Raw genomic sequence first — 17,951 nt, 5'->3', positions numbered from 1 at the left:
GGCCACTCGCGGGAGTCTGGGGGTTGTGCAGTTTGCCTTTCACGCCAATTCGGTGGCTTTTGTGGTGTGTTTTATTGACGTGCATCCGTGTTGTAACTGAATTACACAGAAAACAAAAGCAGAGGCTCTTTCGAACGTGTTACGCATATTCTTAATCTGCGTGGCTCGTCTCCGTTCCCGAAATTCTCTTCGTGGAGTCCGTGCGGTGATTCAGCGGTGCGTTTGTGGCGAAGTAGCAAATGCCGGAAGTATTTTTACTTCGTGTCCGCCTCGTTCTTTGGTGCTTCTGATCTGAAGTTGAGGGCACTTGGTTTGGGGGGTTTACTGGGTGTTTTGCTGTAGGTTTTTTTTTTTTTTAAGTCTAATTAGTTTATTAGTTATTGTAGTTTTTAGGTGTGCACCGTGATGCCTTGACCTTTCTGTACACTGCGAAATGGTTGCCGCGTTCAGTCCGTTTACCACCCATCATCCTACAAAGTTACTTTTTTTTTTGGTGAGAACTTTTAAGGTCAGTTTGAGAGTGGTTCTTAAATCTTAAGCCAGGTTTTCTCTGCACTAGGTTCATCGTGACTGGACGTGGTTCTTGTGTGATTGGCGATTGCTAGTGGAATCATCGAGGTAAATATTCTTAACTGTTCGTCAAGGACATTACCGTAATTATTTCTATTTGCTTACTTAGGAAGGGCAGGGAAAAGAGACTGCTTAGCCACAGGCTGGCTTGGATTTGTTTAGATACACGATGTGTTTTAAACCACTTTATCTTTGGAAAAAATAGGATTTTCTTGGTAATTAGGTTTTCATTATTTTTGCAGTGTTCTAAGTAATACTCTGTTTTTTTTGTTTTGCTTTACCTCTATCAAACATTTCAGCTGCATCTACGTCAGGTTAGATGCTTCCCGGATATTCTGTGATATTTATTTATATTGTCCTTTTACAGATACAGTTGTCTTATTAGTTGTCTTATTTGTGGTCTAATGCTTGTTTTTTCCTCCCCAGGAGAAGTCATAGATTCTAAAAATATTTTTTCCTTCTCTATGAACTTAACATAAATTTAGTTTGTTATTTGGGTTTATTTTCTAAATATCCACACCATAAACCAATATCGGTTACCAAAAAATTGCACAGTTAAACCATGAGCTGTGGAAAAGAGTTTGTGGAAACACTAAAAAAAATTGATTATCCCAAAGCTGATACTCTTAATGGGGAAGATTTTGACTGGTTGTTTGAGACTCTTGAAGATGAATCATTTCTGAAGTGGTTTTGTGGGAATGTGAATGAACAGAATGTATTGTCTGAAGAAGAATTGGAAGCTTTTAGCATTCTTCAAAAATCAGGCAAACCCATCCTAGAAGGAGCAGCCCTGGATGAAGTTCTTAAAACCTGTAAAACTTCTGATTTGAAAACCTCTACCCTGGATGACAAAGAGCTAGAGAAATTGGAAGCTGAGGTTCAAACTCTGCAGAAATTAAAGACCCTAAAAATTCAGCGACGTAATAAATGCCAGTTGATGGCTTCAGTAACAAGCCACAAATCTCTGAGGTTAAGTGCTAAAGAAGAAGCAGCCACTAAAAGGCTGAAGCAGAGTCAAGGAATTCTAAATGCTATGAACGCGAAGATAAATAATGAACTTCAAGCTCTTACTGATGGAGTTGCTAAACTGATGATGTTTTTCAGACATTCTGATTTGGATCAAGGGACAAATCCACTGGTGTTTTTGTCTCAGTTTTCCTTGGAAAAATACCTAAGCCAAGAAGAGCAAAGCACAGCAGCGTTAACTTTATATACCAAAAAACAGTTCTTTCAGGGTATACATGAAGTAGTTGAAAGTTCAAATGAAGAAAATTTTCAGCTTTTAGATTTTCAAGCGCCATCTATTTGTGATAATCAAGAAATTCTTGAGGAGAGACGGCTAGAGATGGCTAGGCTGCAGCTAGCATACATTTGTGTTCAACATGAGTTAATTCACTTGAAAGCAAGTAATTTGAGCATGAAGTCAAGTATACAATGGGCAGAGGAGAATCTTCATAGCCGCACTAGCAAGGTAAACATGAGAAATGAGACTGACTTCATATTATAATTATTGTTAGTAATGGAGGGTATGTTAATACTGAAGTACTTTAGAAAGGGGATATAATACATACAGTTTCTTATTTTCTGTTCATGCTTAGTTTTGACGGGTCATTGTTTCTTTTCCTTTTTTTTTTTTTTAAATAATGTTTATTTTTGAGAGCGAATGTAACCAGGGGAGGGACAGAGAGAGAGGGGAACAGAGGATCTAAAGCAGGCTCTGTGCTGACAGCAGACAGCTGAACGCAGGGCTTGAACTCAAGAGTCGTGAGATGATGACCTAAGCCAAAGTCACACACTTAACCGCCTGAGCCACCCAGGCACCCAGATGTGTCAGTGTTTTATACAAATAGATCTTCATATTACTAGAAGGCAGAAACAGTAATTCTAATCCAATCACATTAGCTAATTTTTTTTTAAATTTTTTATTAATGTTTTTTATTTATTTCTAGGAGAGAGAGAGAGACAGTGTGAGCAGGGGAGGGTCAGAGAGAGAGGTCTGAAACAGGCTCCAGGCTCTGAGCTGGCAGCACAGAGCCCGACGCAGGGCTCGAACCCACGAACCACGAGATCATGACCCAAGCAAAAGTCGGACGCTTAACCGACTAAGCCACCCAGGCGCCCCACATTAGCTAATTTTAAACAAAAGTACTTTTTCTGACTTTGAAATTTCTATAGCTTCAGATTCAGAGAACACTGAAATTCCTTTTTCTTTTTATGTATGGGTGTTCTGCCTTGTCCGCTTCTTGTTTGATGCTTAATGAAGTCAGGGATCCAGGTCAGTGGACTGACACCCTGACTTTTTTATTGAGAATGTACAGATGTAGTGCACATAGTCCATTTGTACTCTTGGAAAGCTTGCTTTCTGGGTACTGTAACCACTAGATAATTGAGTGAAAATAGGACTAAAACTGAATACCAGCACCAAGTTAATTCCTATAACTGCCATAAACTTCAGAATAACATACGGAGTTTTGTCACTCTTTACAAGGGTTAAAATCATCCGACTAGGAGAATAGCTACTGGGATTATTGTAGTTTTAAGAAAAAATAGGGTACATTTGCATTCAGTGAGTAGTGTGCTAATTATTGATTTTTGTTAAGAGAAGCATGAAAAGAACTTTCTTTTGGTAGCTCTTACTGTACCTACGTGGTAGTAATAACATTAAGATTTAGTAATTTACCTTTGGCTTAGTCCACGCTATCCTTTTTTTAAACTGTGATTTTGGCTTTTGTTAATATGAAATTAGTTTTTATTAGTGAGCGTGTTATTTGATAACCTAAAATTGAAAGTAAAAAAATTTTTTAAATTATTTCAACATCATACTGACTACTTTAAATGCAATTGCTTTCTCTGTGTAGGCTCTTGGCAAAGATAATTTGGATGCTAAAATTTCTAGCTTGAACAGTGAGATTCTGAAACTTGAAGAACAAATCACTCATATAAAAGATAAAAGTTTGCCTGCTGTGGTAAAAGAGAATGCCCATTTATTGAATATGCCAGTTGTAAAGGGAGATTTTGATCTACAGATTGCTAAACAAGACTATTATACAGCAAGACAAGAGTTAGTTTTAAATCAGTTGATAAAGCAAAAGGCATCGTTTGAACTTCTGCAGTTATCATATGAAATTGAATTGAGAAAGCATTGGGATATATATCGTCAACTTGAAAATTTGGTTCAAGAACTTAGTCAAAGCAATGTGATGCTCCGCCAGCGATTAGAAATGCTGACAGACCCGTCAGTATCTCAGCAGATAAATCCAAGGAATACCATCGATACCAAGGACTATTCTACTCATAGGTATGCTTCTGTGTTTCTTCAGTAATTCTTTTTGTTTTTGTAAAATACCATAAAGAGTTATAACTAAGATTGCGGAAATTTAAAATATTTTTTCACTCTGATTTTGGCCCTCTGTTCTCTTCTTTCATTTCTCTTGTATGTGACTCTTCCTTTTGAAAACTTTGCTCCCTTTTCCATTCTTGTTCGATCTGGAAGCAGCCGTGTTAGTGCGGGGTTGGGTGGGCTGGAGTAGTGAAAGTATACAAGGTCTTATGCACTATTGTTTAGATGTCTTATTTGAGATTGGAGCAGATTGGAGCAGGAGTTTACAGGGAGTTTGAGTACAGCTTAGGGTGTAGTAGGTATTGCTGAGTAGAGAATTGATTGCATTTGGAGATGTCAGTAGAAAGAGAAGACTGACTTTATTTCTGTGCCTAGTCAGGTGAATCAGAAGGAATGCTAGCTTCGAACCTCTTCTGGATATCTAAGCAGTTGATGGTATAAGGATACTAAAATTGGAGGGCTAAAGTGGTCAAAGGCCTCAAAACTGCCTCCTATTCCTCATTTTTCTCTAGGACTAGAGGAAAATTATCTAATCTTTTTGTTTTCTTATTAATGAGTTGAGGGGCATGGAAGGGGCTGCCCCATTGCACAATTTCAGAGGGTGGCATTGACATGAGCTAAGAATGCTTCCCCCTTGAAATTGTGTAGTCATATCCCACAAGAAAAAATTGGCAGCCTTAGACTTGAACCAGTTTTATGAAGTCTATTGCAACTTGTTAAAATAATAAAATAATTTTAAAAATCTGTGTTTTTGAATTCGAAGAAAAAGAGCAAACCCTTTTTGTCAGAAATGTGTAGAAAATGCTGCCTCACATTTTTCCATCTGTTCCAAAGGATTTTTCTTCTGTTAATGTTTGAAGTGTTAAATGGCCTCATGATCCATTAGGAATTTAATTTGACAATTAAATATATGTAAGACTGGAGTAGCAAGTTTACTATTTCTATAACTCTTTATTCACTATTTTTTACATTTTGTATTCTTAATTTTTCTTTTAAACCCACCACAATCCTATAAAAATAGATATGTGATGTGAAAGTTAAGTCTCAGAGGTTGACTTGACCTGGGTCTGAAAAGATAGCCAGAACGTAGACCTAGGTCTTCTGTTTCAAGTTCCTTGTTATTTCCACTACATCAGTTATATTCTGTGGAAGAGATGTTTTCTTGGGAGGTGTCTCTGAAACATGCTTTGTTTGAAGTAAGCTAATGACAGTTAAAAAGTATTTTATATTTAAAAGTTGGGAGATGAGAAAATGGGAATCAGATGTAGTAATTACAATATGTATTTCTGTAATAAGATGGTATTTTAGCTGGAATGTTTTTGGTTGCTTGATTTAGCAGCAGGTAGGTTAATTTTTTTCCAGGTTAATTTTTTTATGTTGTTATTTATCCCCAAAGATGCCCAGTGTAGTGGATTATAATTTTGAAGACTGTACTGATTGAGAATTTTTTCTTATAATTTTTATTTTTACATTTTAGGCTTTATCAACTTTTAGAAGGAGAGAATAAGAAAAAAGAATTGTTTATAACCCATGGAAACCTGGAGGAGGTGGCTGAGAAATTAAAACAGGATGTTTCTTTAGTACAAGATCAGTTGTCAGTATCTACTCAAGAACATTCTTTCTTTCTGTCCAAACTGAATAATGATGTAGACAAGCTTTGTGATACTTTGTATCAAGGAGGAAATCAGCTTTTGCTTAGTGACCAGGTGGGTACTTATCTTTTTATATTCTAATTTTTGTTCACATATAAATATTTTTCAGATGGTTTTGACCCGTGTAAACAGAATTTTAAAAACTTACAAAATATTTTAGCCATAAAAGGATATGTAATATTTATACTAAGAATTTAAAGAAAAATAAAATTATCCCTGTTATTATTTTACCTGTCTTAGCAAATAGAGAATTATTATATTATATTTGAAGTTTTCTGGGATGGTATGCTTCTCCAAATCGCATTTTCCTTCCTTCAGCAAGGAGAACTAAGCTTGATTTTATTTGTATTTCTCTTATACATAGATAATCCTAGACTGTATATTGTTTAGTTTTGTATGTTTTTGAACTTTACGTACGGGGTGTTACTGTATTGTGTATATTCTTTAGAAACTTGCTTGTTGATTAATATTAAGATTTTGATATTCTTCCATGTTGACATATGTAAAGTTCTAGCTCATTTGTAGTTTTCTTTTATATAGTTAGTATTCCATTATATAAAATTCCACAGTTTAATTATCTGTTATGTTGACAGACGTTTCAGTTATTTCCAGTTTTTGTTATTGTAGATTATACTGTTATGGATAGTCTGGTTGTATGTCTCGCAGCTGTGCACGTCTGCACACATGCGCACACTCAGCAGTGGAGTTGCTGTATCACAGGTTCAGTTTTCAGGGTACATCAAATTGTTTTCCAGAATGGCTGTACCATATTACACCAGCAGTTGAGAGAGATGCTATTGATTCACATCCTTTTTCTCACATAGCGCTGATTTGTAACTTCTCTTAATCTCTACACTTAATTATTTGTAAGTGTACAATTAAGCGACTTTACGTACAAAAATATATTCACATGTTGTACAACGATGAATACTCTGCATTTCCAGAACTTTTTCATCATCCCAAATAAAGACTCTGTACCCATTAAACAATAACTTTCACTCCTTCCTCCTCAGCCGGTGGTACCTTCTATTCCCCTTTCTGTCTCAATGAATTTGCCCACTCTTGTTACCTACTATAAGTGAAATCATACATTTGTATGATTAAGTTTTATCCATATTGTAGCATGTGTTAGAATTTTATTCCTTTTAGGGCTGACTAATATCCCCATTGTGTGTATATAGTACATTTTGTTTATCTGTTTGTTGATGGTCACTTGGGTTGCTTCCACCCTTTGGCTGTCTTGAGTTATGCTGCTGTGAACATTGGTGTACAGGTATCTGAGTCCCTGTTTTTGTTTTTTTGGGGGTGTATACCTAGGAAGTGGATTGCAGGATCATATAGCAATTCCGTGTTTAACTTTGTGAGTAACTGCCTAATTTTTGCATAGTGACTGTACCATTTTTAAAATTTATTTATTTATTTAATGTTTTATTTCTTTCTGAGAGAGACAGCATGAGCAGGGGAGGGTCAGAGAGAGAGGGAGATACAGAATCTGAAGCAGGTTCCAGGCCCTGAGCTAGCTGTCCGCACAGAGCCCGATGCGGGGCTCAAACTCACGAACCGTGAGATCGTGACCTAAGCCGAAGTCGGATGCTTAACCGACTTAGCCACCCAGGCGCCCCTGTTTATTTTTTTAATTTACATCCAAGTTAGCATATACTACAACAGTGATTTCAGGAGTAGATTCCTTAATGCCCCTTAACCATTTAGCCCATCCTCCCTCCCACAGCCCCTCCAGCAACCCTCTGTTCTCTGTATTTAAGAATCTCTTAGGTTTTGTCTCCTTCCCTGTTTTTATATTACTTTTGCTTCCCTTCCCTTACATTCATCTGTTTTGTATCTTAAATTCCTCATATGAGTGAAGTCATGTGATATTTGTCTTTCTCTGACTGACTAGTTTCGCTTAGCATAATACCCTCTAGTTCCATCCATGTAGTTGCAAATGGCAAGATTTCATTCTTTTTGATCACTGAGTAATACCCCATTGTACATGCATGCCACATTTTCTTTGTCCCTTCATCCGTCGATGGACTGTTGGTCTCTTTCCATGCTTTGGCTATTGTTGATAGTGCTGCTATAAACATTGGGGTGCATGTGCCCCTTCGAAACAGCACACCTCTATCCCTTGGATAAATATTTAGTAGTGCAATTGCCAGGTCGTAGGGTAGTTCTATTTTCAGTTTTTTGAGGAACCCTCCATACTGTTTTCCAGAGTGGCTGCACCAGTTTGCATTCCCACCAGCAGTGCAAAAGAGATCCTTTTTCGTCACATCCTCACCAACATCTGTTGTTGCCTGAGTTGTTAATGTCAGCCATTCTGACAGGTGTGAGATGGTATCTCATTGTGGTTCTGATTAGTATTTCCTTGATGATGAGTGATGTTGAGCATCTTATTGTGTGTCTGTTACGTGTCTGCATGTCTTCCTTGGAAAAGTGTCTATTCATGTCTTTTGCCCATTTCTTCACTGGATTATTTGTTTTTTGGGTGTTGAGTTTGATAAGTTCTTTATAGATTTTGGATACTAACCTTTTGTCTGATATGTCATTTGCAAAAATCTACTCCTGTTCAGTTGCCTTTTAGTTTTGCAGATTGTTTTCTTCCCTGTGTAGAAGCTTTTTATTTTGATGAGGTCCCAATAGTTCATTTTTGCTTTTGTTTCCCTTGCCTCTGGAGACGTGTTCAATAATAAGTTGCTGTGACCAAGATCAAAGAGGTGTTTGCTTGCTTGTTCCTCAAGGATTTTGATGGCTTCCTATCTTATGTTTAGGTTTTTTATCCATTTTGAGTTTATTTTTGTGTATGGTGTAAGAAAGTGGTCCATGTTCATTTTTCTTCATGTCACTGTCCATTTTTCCCAGCACCATTTGCTGAAGAGACTGTCAGTTCCATTGGATATTCTTTCCTGCCTTGACAAAGATTGGCCATACATTTGTAGGTCCATTTCTGGGTTCTTTATTCCGTTCCATTGATCTGAGTGTCTGTTTTTGTGCCAGTACCATCTGTCTTGATGATTACAGCTTTGTAATAGAGCTTGAAGTCCGGAATTGTGATGCCTCCAGCTTTGGTTTTCTTTTTCAAGATTGCTTTGGCTATTTGGGGTCTTTTCTGGTTCCATACAAATTTTAGGATTGCTCTAGCTCTGTGAAGAATGCTGATGTTATTTTGATAGGGATTGCATTTAATACAGAGATTGCTTTGGGTAGTATTGACATTTTAACAATATTTGTTCTTCCTATCCAGGAGCATGGAATATTTTTCCACTTTTTTTGTGTGTGTGTCGTCTTCAATTTGTTTCATAAGCTTTCTATAGTTTTCAGTGTATAGATTTTTCACCTCTTTGATTGGATTTATTCCTAGGTATTTTATGGGTTTTGATGCAAATTTGTATGGGATCTATTCCTTGATTTCTCCCTTTGTTGCTTCATTATTGGTATATAGGAATGCAACCAATTTCTGTGCATTGATTTCATATCCTGCGACTTTGCTGAATTCGTAGATCAGTTCTGGCAGTTTTTTGGTGGAATCTTTTGGGTTTTCCATAGAATATTGTGTCATCTGTGAAGAGTGAAAGTTTGACCTCCGCCTGGCCGATTTGGATGCATTTTATTCCTTTGTGTTGTCTGATTCTTGAGGCTACGACATCCAATACTATGTTGAATAACAGTGGGTAGAGTGAACATCTCTGTCTTGTCCTGACCTTAGGGGAAAACTCTGTTTTTCCCCATTGAGGATGATACTAGCGGTGGGTCTTTCATATATGGTCTTGAGGTTTGAGACTTTTATCCCTACTTTCTTGGGGGTTTTTATCAAGAAAGGATGCTGTATTTTGTCAAATGCTTTCTCTGCATCTATTGAGAGGATCATGTGGTTCTTGTCCTTTCTTTTATTGATGTGATATATCACATTGATTGTTTTGCAGATTTTGAACCAGCCCCTGTATCTCAGGTATAAATCCCACTTGATCGTGGTGAATAATTTTTGTAACATATTGCTAGATCTGGTTGGCTAGTATATTGTTGAGGATTTTTGCATCCATATTCATCAGAGAAATTGGTCTGTAGTTTACTTTTTAGTAGAGTCTTTGGTTTTGGAGTCAAGGCAATGCTGGCTTCATAGAAAGAGTTTGGAAGTTTTCCTTCCATTTCTATTTTTTGGAACAGCTTCAAGAGAATAGGTGTTAATTCTTTAAATATTTGGTAGAATTCCTCTGCAAAGCCATCTGGCCCTGGACCCTTGTTTTTGGGAGATTTTTGATTACTAATTTGATTTCTTTTTTTTTTTTAATGTTTTATTTATTTCTAGGAGAGAGAGAGAGAGAGAGACAGCATGAGCAGGGGAGGGTCAGAGAGAGAGTGGGTCACAGACTCTGAAACAGGCTCCAGGCTCTGAGCTGGCAGTCAGCACAGAGCCCGACGCGGGGCTCGAACCCACGAACCATGAGATCATGACCTAAGCGAAAGTTGGACGCCCAACCGACTAAGCCACCCAGGCGCCCCACTAATTTGATTTCTTTACTGGTTATGGGTCCATTCAAATTTTCTATTTCTTCCTGCTTCAGTTTTAGTAGTTTACGTTTCTAGGAATTTGTCCATTTCTTCCAGATTGCCCATTTTATTGGTGTATAATTGCTTATAATATTCTTTTATTATTGTTTGTATTTCTGCTGTGTTGGTTGTGATCTCTCCTCTTTCATTCTTGACTTTATTTTTTGGGTCCTTTTTCTTTTTGATCAAATTGGTTAGGGGTTTATCAATTTTGTTAATTCAGAGAATCAGCTTCTGGTTTCATTGATCAGTTTTTTTTATTTTGATAGCATTGAATTGTGCTCTAATCTTTATTATTTCCTGTCTTCTGCTGGTTTGGGTTTTATTTGCTTTTCTTTTTCCAGATGTTTAAGGTGTAAGGTTAGGGTGTATATCTGAAACTTTTATTCCTTCTTTAGGAAGGCCTGGATTGCTATATACTTTCCTCTTATGACCACCTTTGCTGTGTCCCAAAGGTTTTATGCTGTAGTGTTATCATTTTCATTGGCTTCCATGTACTTTTTAATTTGCTCTTTAACTTTTCGGTTAGCCCATTCATTCTTTAGTAGGATGGTCTCAGTTTCCAAGTATTTGTTATCTTTCCACATTTTTTCTTGTGGTTGATTTTGAGTTTCATAACATTGTGGTCTGAAAATATGCACAGTACGATCTCGATCTTTTTGTATTTGTTGAGGGCTGATTTGTTTTCCAGTATGTGATCTGTTCTGGAGAACATTCTGTATGCACTGGAGAAGAATGTGTATTCCTCTGCTCTAGGATGAAATGTTCTGAATATATCTGTTAAGTCCATCTGGATCCTGTCCAGTGTGTCATTCAAAGCCATTGTTTCCTTGTTGATTTAGTAATTGTACCATTTTATATTCTCACCAGCAGTGTGCAGGGTTCCTGTTTCTCCATATCCTCGCCTACACTTTTTATTTTCCTTTTTTAAAAAATATGTAGGGGTGCCTGGGTGGCTCAGTCGGTTGAGCATCCAACTCTTGATCTCAGTTCAGGTCATGATCTGACAGTTGCGTGAGTTTGAGCCCCACATAAGGCTCTGTGCAGACAATGTGGAGCCTGCCTGGGGTTCTGTCTCCTCTCTCTGCCCCTCCCCTACTCGCACTGTGTCCTCCCGCAAAATAAATAAACATTAAAAAAAATTGAAACATATATATACATAATAGCCATCCTAATATGTATGAAGTGATAACTATGATTAATTTTTTAAAAATCTATTACTAATTTTGTCTTTTAGTTGTATTAATTTAGTAAAAACCTCCTATGATGGTAGATTTGAAAATTTGTTGTAGGGACGCCTGGGTGGCTCAGTCGGTTGAGCATCCGGCTTCGGCTCAGGTCATGATCTCACGGTTAGTGGGTTCAAGCCCTGCGTTGGGCTCTGTGCTGACAGCTCAGAGCCTGGAGCCTGCTTCAGATTCTTGTGTCTCCCTCCCTCTCTGCCCCACCCTTGCTCATGCTCTGTTTCTCTCTGTGTCAAAAATAAATGAACTATTAAAAAAAAAATTTTTTTAAAGAAAATTTGTTGTTGTTCTGTCAGTGTTTTCTTTATATTCAAGTCTATTTTATAAGTTAGAGTTGACCCTTGACCAACATGGGTTTGAACTGCTTGGGTCTACTTATATGCAAATTTTCTTTGATAAATACAGTACAGTACTGTAAATGTATTTTTTCTTTATTTTCTTAATATTTTCTTTTTTCTAGGTTACCGAATCATAAGATTATAGTATATAATACGTGTAACATATAAAATAGATGTTAATCAACTATATGTCAACAGTAGACTCTCAGTAGTTAAGTTTTGGGGGAATCCAAATTTATATGCGAATTTTTGACTACATAGGGGAGTCCGTGCCCTAACCGCCCTCCTGCAGTGTTAAAGGGTCAACTGTATAGCCAGGTTTAAACTTGTAGTGAATTGTTATTATGGTGGATTTGAATTGCAATGAATTGAACCATTTAGTATTACATAATCACCTTCTCTATTCTTACTATGCTTTCTGCCTTAACATTTTTTTGTCTGATACTAATCTTCCTATGCCATCTTTCTTTTGGTTAGTTAGTGTTTGCAAAATATATGCTTTTCACTTTTCTTTACAAATCTTTTTCCTTTTTACTTAGCATTATGAAATACACATTTTCACTCTGAATAATTTTCTTAATTTTTAGTGTTACAGTAATTTCTGCAATCAGTCCACTATTGTTGGATTTTTTTTTTTTTATAGTATTCAGTTTTTTTCTTTTCTTTGCTCTTGAATGACATCATGTATACCTGGTGTATATAGTTTTTTTGTTGTCGGATACTTTCATTTGGGTGAATTCTTGAAAGTAGGATTATTGGCTTTCTTGGGTGTACACATTTTTGGGCGCGGCGGTGGGGAGGGAGCCTTTGATGTTGCCATGTTGCTTTTCCGAGGAGTCGCACCTGTTTTTCGTGCCACCAGCACTATTTAAATGTCTGCTAGACACTATTGACCATATGGTACACCATCGTTTTATGAATTGCTAAAAAAAAAAAAGAAAAACTGGGGCGCCTGGGTGGCTTAGTCGGCTANCTGTCACTCTCTCTCTCTCTCTCTCCTAGAAATAAATAAAATGTTAAAAAAAAATTTTAAACAATAAAATAAATAAAAAAAAAAGAAAAACTTTACATTAAACTGACAGAATACTTTTTTATTTTGAATTTTTATTGAATACTTCCTAGAAGATATCTTTTAGGTGCAGGTAGACATAGATTTTTATCATACCACTTTTTTTTTTTAAGTTTTTTAAATATCATATTACTCTTGNATTAGAGAGAGAGAGAGAGAGAGCGCAGAGAGAAAGGGAGCAAAGGAATCCCAAGCAGGCTTCAGGCTCTGAGCTGTCAGCACAGAGACCTATGTGGGGCTCACACTCATGAGCTGTGAGATCATGACCTTACCCAAAGTCAGATGCTTAACCAACTGAGCGCTTCTTCTATGTTATTTTTTGACTCAAAGTTGTTTCTTTATTTTTCTACACTATACATTAAGAATGTTGATGATAGTGGGGCGCCTGCGTGGCTTAGTCGGTTAAGCGTCCGACTTTCGCTTAGGTCATGATCTCGCGGTTCGTGGGTTTGAGCCCCGCGTCAGGCTCTGTGCTGACAGCCAGCTGAGAGCCTGGAGCCTATTTCAGAGTCTGTATCTCCCTCTCTCTCTGACCCTCCCCTGCTCATGCTGTCTCTCTGTCTCTCTCTCCTAGAAATAAATAAAAATATTAAAAAAAAAAAAAAAAGGAATGTTGATGATAGCAAAAAAGGAAAAAAATTCCTTAATACCCCAATAAAAAATGGGCTAAAAACTTAAGTAGAGATTTCTCCAAAGATATGCAAAGGGTCAACAGGTTTATGGATAATGCTCAGTTTCACTCATCATCAGGGAAATGCAAATCAAAATCACATTGAACAGGAGGGGAGAGGGACGCCTGGGTGGCTCAGTCGGTTAAACGTCCAACTTCAGCTCAGGTCACGATCTTACGGTTTATGGGTTCTAGCCCCATGTCAGGCTCTATACTTACAGCTCAGAGCCTGGAGCCTGCTTCCGATTCTGTCTCCCTCTCCCTTTGCCTCTCCCCCCTCGTTCTCTCTCTCTCTCTTTCTTGCCCTCAAAAATAGACATTAAAAAAAGAAAAACCCACAACAATTACCTTACACCTCTTAGAATGGCTAGTATCAAAAAAGCAAAACCAAAAAGTGTTGGGGAATGTTGAGAAATTGGAACCATTGTACACTGTTGCTAGGAGTGCAAACTGGTGCAGCCGCTGTGAAAAATACTATGGAGATGCCTCAAAAAATTAATGATCCATATGATCCAGTACTTCCACTTCTGAATGTTTAAATAGAAGAATTGAAATCAGGATCCTGAAGAAGTATTAGCACTTATACAGTCATTGTAGCACTATTCATAATAGGCAGGTATGGAAACAACTTAAATGTCTGTCTGTGGAGAAATGGAAAGAGAATGTGGTATGTACATACAAGATGTTATTCAGCCTTAACAAAAAGAAATCCTGTAATATTTAACAACATGGATGAACCTTGAGGAAATTATGCTAAGTGAAATAAGCCAGTCACAAGGACAAATAATGTATGATTCCACTTAAAATGATATCTAAAACTGTCAAACTCTTAGAGGCAGGGAGTAGAACGGTCATTACCAGGGACTGGGGAGGGGAAAATGGGTTGTTAATCAGCAGATAAAAAATTTCGGTTATGTAAGTACATAAGTTTTGGAGATAATGCTGTACAATATTATGCCTAATTTAACAATACTGCATTGTACTCTTAAAAATCTGTTAACAGGGGAGATCTCATGTTAAGTATTCTTACCATAGTAAAAAAAAAAATTTTTTTTGAATGTTGCTGATAGAGGATTTCTTATGAGTGGTTAATAGTAGTTACAAGATGTTCTGAATTAGAAAATGATACAGATGTCAAATATCTTAAAATGTGAAAGATTGCATTCTAGAGTCACTGAAGTATGATGATTTCACTATAATTCACTGGGTATCATTTAATATTTTTCTTTAACCCAGTGAAATGTAAAAATGCCATGCAAATAAATTTTAACTTGCATTTTTGTTGTTAATAAATAAATGTGGATATTTTTCAGTGTTGTAGGAATATTATTTTAGCAACTGTTAAGATCTTGAGTATTGAAATTAAAGGTGAGATTGTAGTTTCTCATTGAAGTTTACCAAGTGTTTCCTCAAAGGAAGGCCACTTAATATAGATATTACTTGATTTTGTTAAAATGTAATTGCAGAAGTACTTTTCTCTGGAACTGGCATTTATGATGCATGTTAAGCAATTATTCTTGAACTTGTTTAGGAGAATCACCAGGGAACCTATTGGATTTTGAGTAATGTAGTGTAGAGTGAGGTGTAGGACTCTGTATTTATCACAATAAATACAGCACATTAAATTTTTTTGTGTGTATTTATCACAATAAATATCACAAGCAGCCCACGTGATTACCATGCTCATGGACCATTTTGAGAAAGTGCAGAAGATTGAGACAGAAATGTGGATTTTCTCTTTGGGGATACTGGCTAGAAATTTCTAGAAGTAGAATACTTGATTAGAAAGCCATGGAAACTTGTAATAAACAGTTTTTAATTTTAGGAGGTGAGGGATTTGGGTGTATTAAATGTTGAAGGGTTTTTGGCATGTCTAGGTTCTTGAGCAGGAGAATTACATGGTATATCTGGATTGTTGAATGTTACATGTAATTCTGTCTTCTGTAACAATGTGAAAAAAGAAAAATGGAGATTTTTGTTGAGGTGATTCTTTTTTATTGGTAATTGCTTCACTTCAAGGCTTTGTCAGTTCCTTTTTTATCTAGCATAGACTGAGATTAGGCTAAAAAAAGGTTTGATCAGTTGTAAGCTTCACGAAGGAGATGGTGTTCATTCTTTTACCTGTAGTCTCTAAAACAATGCTTGGCATGTAGTAGGCATTTAGTATTTGTTGAGTGTATGAGTATGCATAACAGTTTACATATCAAGTACACTTTAGGAGTAACAGTTTGCTCTGAATCTCTTCAAGTTATTTCTCCGGAGTTGTAATTGATTCTAACATAGAGTTTATATTAAACCTACTGTGGATTTTTAATTGAGGTTTTTTTGTCAAAATCGTTGGATTAATTATATCATTTAGATTCTTTCCATGTAAATCACATTTAAAATTTTTATAATTGCTATTACAAATAGAGCTTTTGTATTAAAAGCATTTTTATTTTTCATTTAGGAGTTAACAGAGCAGTTTCACCATGTTGAATCCCAACTGAATAAGCTAAATCATCTTCTTACTGATATTCTTGCTGATGTGAAGACAAAAAGAAAAATTTTGGCATCTAATAAACTGCATCGAATGGAAAGAGAATTATATGTGTATTTTTTAAAAGATGAAGACTATCTGAAAGATATTGTGGAGAATTTAGAAAACCAATCAAAGATTAATGCCGTTGGTCTGGAAGATTGAAAACTATTAAAAATAGAATCTTCACTACCTATGCTGTGTTTTAATGTTTTATATATTAGGAGGAAATTATAGCTAATAAACACTACTAAAATTTTAAATGTGAGGCCAATGGGACATTTCATTTAATTAATTCAAATATTGTATCAGTTTGGGTTTTTTTTCCTTATATACTATGTTTATTCAGAGCACCAGTGCTTTCTATGACTTGAACATTTGCTTGGTGGCACCTAGTTCTGATAACTTTTTACTTACAGGGAAAAAGCATTTTTATGTAGTGCAAGTTATTTCTTACTAGAAAGTTCAGTCTCTTACTTGTTTTTCTAGAAATAGAAAATTTCTACTGTTATATTTTAAACCTTGTAGAACTTTGAATCAGCGTTGTTAAGCCCTAATAAGGGTTTGTAGACTTTATTATATTGTAGACCTTAATATGGAATAGCCAAGTCCTCTCATATTTGACTATAAAGTAAAATATGCAAGTTGTATCCCCCGGTAATTCCCTGCTGTAGACTTTGAGACTCTGACTGTTCGTATTTATACCACAAAGAATGTTGAATGTCCATTGGCCATTATTCATTTCAGCATCTGGGTCCTAGGGACTTAGAATTTCTGCAAGACATCTTAGTGCTTTGACTTCAGTGTGACACATTATGATTGATTTTTAAATGAAACTTGTAAATGCCATAAAAGTGGTTGCTCAAATTATGTATAATCTATTTTATCTATTCTCTGGAGTGAAAGTACTTAAATGCTAGATTGTATCACTTGGGTTACAAGTGTATTATTTGGACCATTAGAAATTATTTTGAGTGGGATAAAATAATTTGAAGTAGCTTATTTATCAGTCATGACATCAACTGCTTCTTGAGTACTTGATTTAGATGTGGCCTGTGTTATATACTTTGTAAGCTTTATAGAGGAAAGGGAAGATCTAGATATTCAAGGAATATTCCTTATTCAAGAATATTCATGCTCCAGAATATATTACTTTTTAAATATGGTAATCTAGTCTAAAAACTACATATTTTAGGTGGTCTTTGTGGAAATTTTTAGCTATAACCATCAGAAAATGGGTATGCTTAGTTAACCAATAAGGCCTGATAATTTTTATAATCTGTTGAACAAAATTATTTTGCCTATTATTATATTTGTGCATTCTTTAAAAATTTATATTTATTAAGTAAATCTGGATAAGCTTGAAAATTTGTAATAATAAATTTTGTCTAAGATTTTGCTGTTAGTTCCTCATGGGTGACTTTTATTCCTTTTAGTGGAAAGAGAATTTACTTAAAATTTTTTTTCTCCAGTAATGTGCAAAAATATGTCACCTGGTTTCCTGGCTCATGGAACAGCAAATTCTGTTTAGATTAGTGCCATATGACCAGCTACTTGGTGATTTGTACTGTCCCTTCCAGACCCACTCAGCCCAGGGGCCAGTACAGCTGAGTGGTGTACATGAAATGATGTCAGGTTGTGTGTCTATCATAATTACCGAAGTCTATTTATTAAAAATGTTTGTTACTAGATTTGTATAATTGAAGATTATATATAACAGCCATTTGTTTCAGAGCTCAGGAAGTATATGAATAGATTGCTTGCTTCAAAATTGGTTAACTAGAAAATGTATTCTTTGTTACCTGTTTACCATAATATTCCAGTTGAGTCTCTAACCATTTTGCCGCCTTCTTGCTGTTGTTGTATTGGTAATTACGGAGGTAATTGATCCCTATTTTATGTGTGGTCATTAATAGAGAGTAATTTTTATGAATATCTCCGTATATAACATTTTTTCAAATAACTTCTTAATTTTGAAATAAAATTAATATATGGATATTATGTT

The 17,951-nt window shown here is 35.9% G+C and overlaps 2 protein-coding genes across 3 annotated transcripts in view; both read left to right on the top strand.

The window, feature by feature from the left end:
* The window catches only part of HAUS3 (HAUS augmin like complex subunit 3), a 17,508-nt gene extending 157 nt beyond the window's left edge, over nt 1-17,351 (top strand). The window contains exons 2-6 of one of the 2 annotated variants that reach the window (XM_077750517.1): nt 560-618; nt 997-2,041; nt 3,429-3,868; nt 5,388-5,616; nt 15,878-17,351. In XM_077750517.1, coding sequence (XP_077606643.1) covers nt 1,133-2,041; nt 3,429-3,868; nt 5,388-5,616; nt 15,878-16,111 — 1,812 coding nt within the window. In that variant the 5' untranslated portion in view covers nt 560-618; nt 997-1,132 and the 3' untranslated portion in view covers nt 16,112-17,351. Of the gene's footprint in view, nt 1-559; nt 2,042-3,428; nt 3,869-5,387; nt 5,617-15,877 lie in introns of those variants that run through there. The other variant, XM_077750515.1, reaches the window with a different exon arrangement.
* Nucleotides 555-17,951, top strand: part of POLN (DNA polymerase nu) — a 160,973-nt gene continuing 143,576 nt past the window's right edge. The window contains exon 1 of the mRNA XM_077750518.1: nt 555-618. The gene's annotated coding sequence lies outside the window, so the exon portion shown is untranslated. The remainder of the gene's footprint in view (nt 619-17,951) is intronic.

Source organism: Crocuta crocuta, unplaced genomic scaffold, assembly GCF_008692635.1.
Source record: "Crocuta crocuta isolate KB4526 unplaced genomic scaffold, BGI_CrCroc_1.0 scaffold179, whole genome shotgun sequence".
NCBI lineage: Eukaryota > Metazoa > Chordata > Mammalia > Carnivora > Hyaenidae > Crocuta > Crocuta crocuta.
This window is presented reverse-complemented; position numbering and strand designations above follow the sequence as displayed.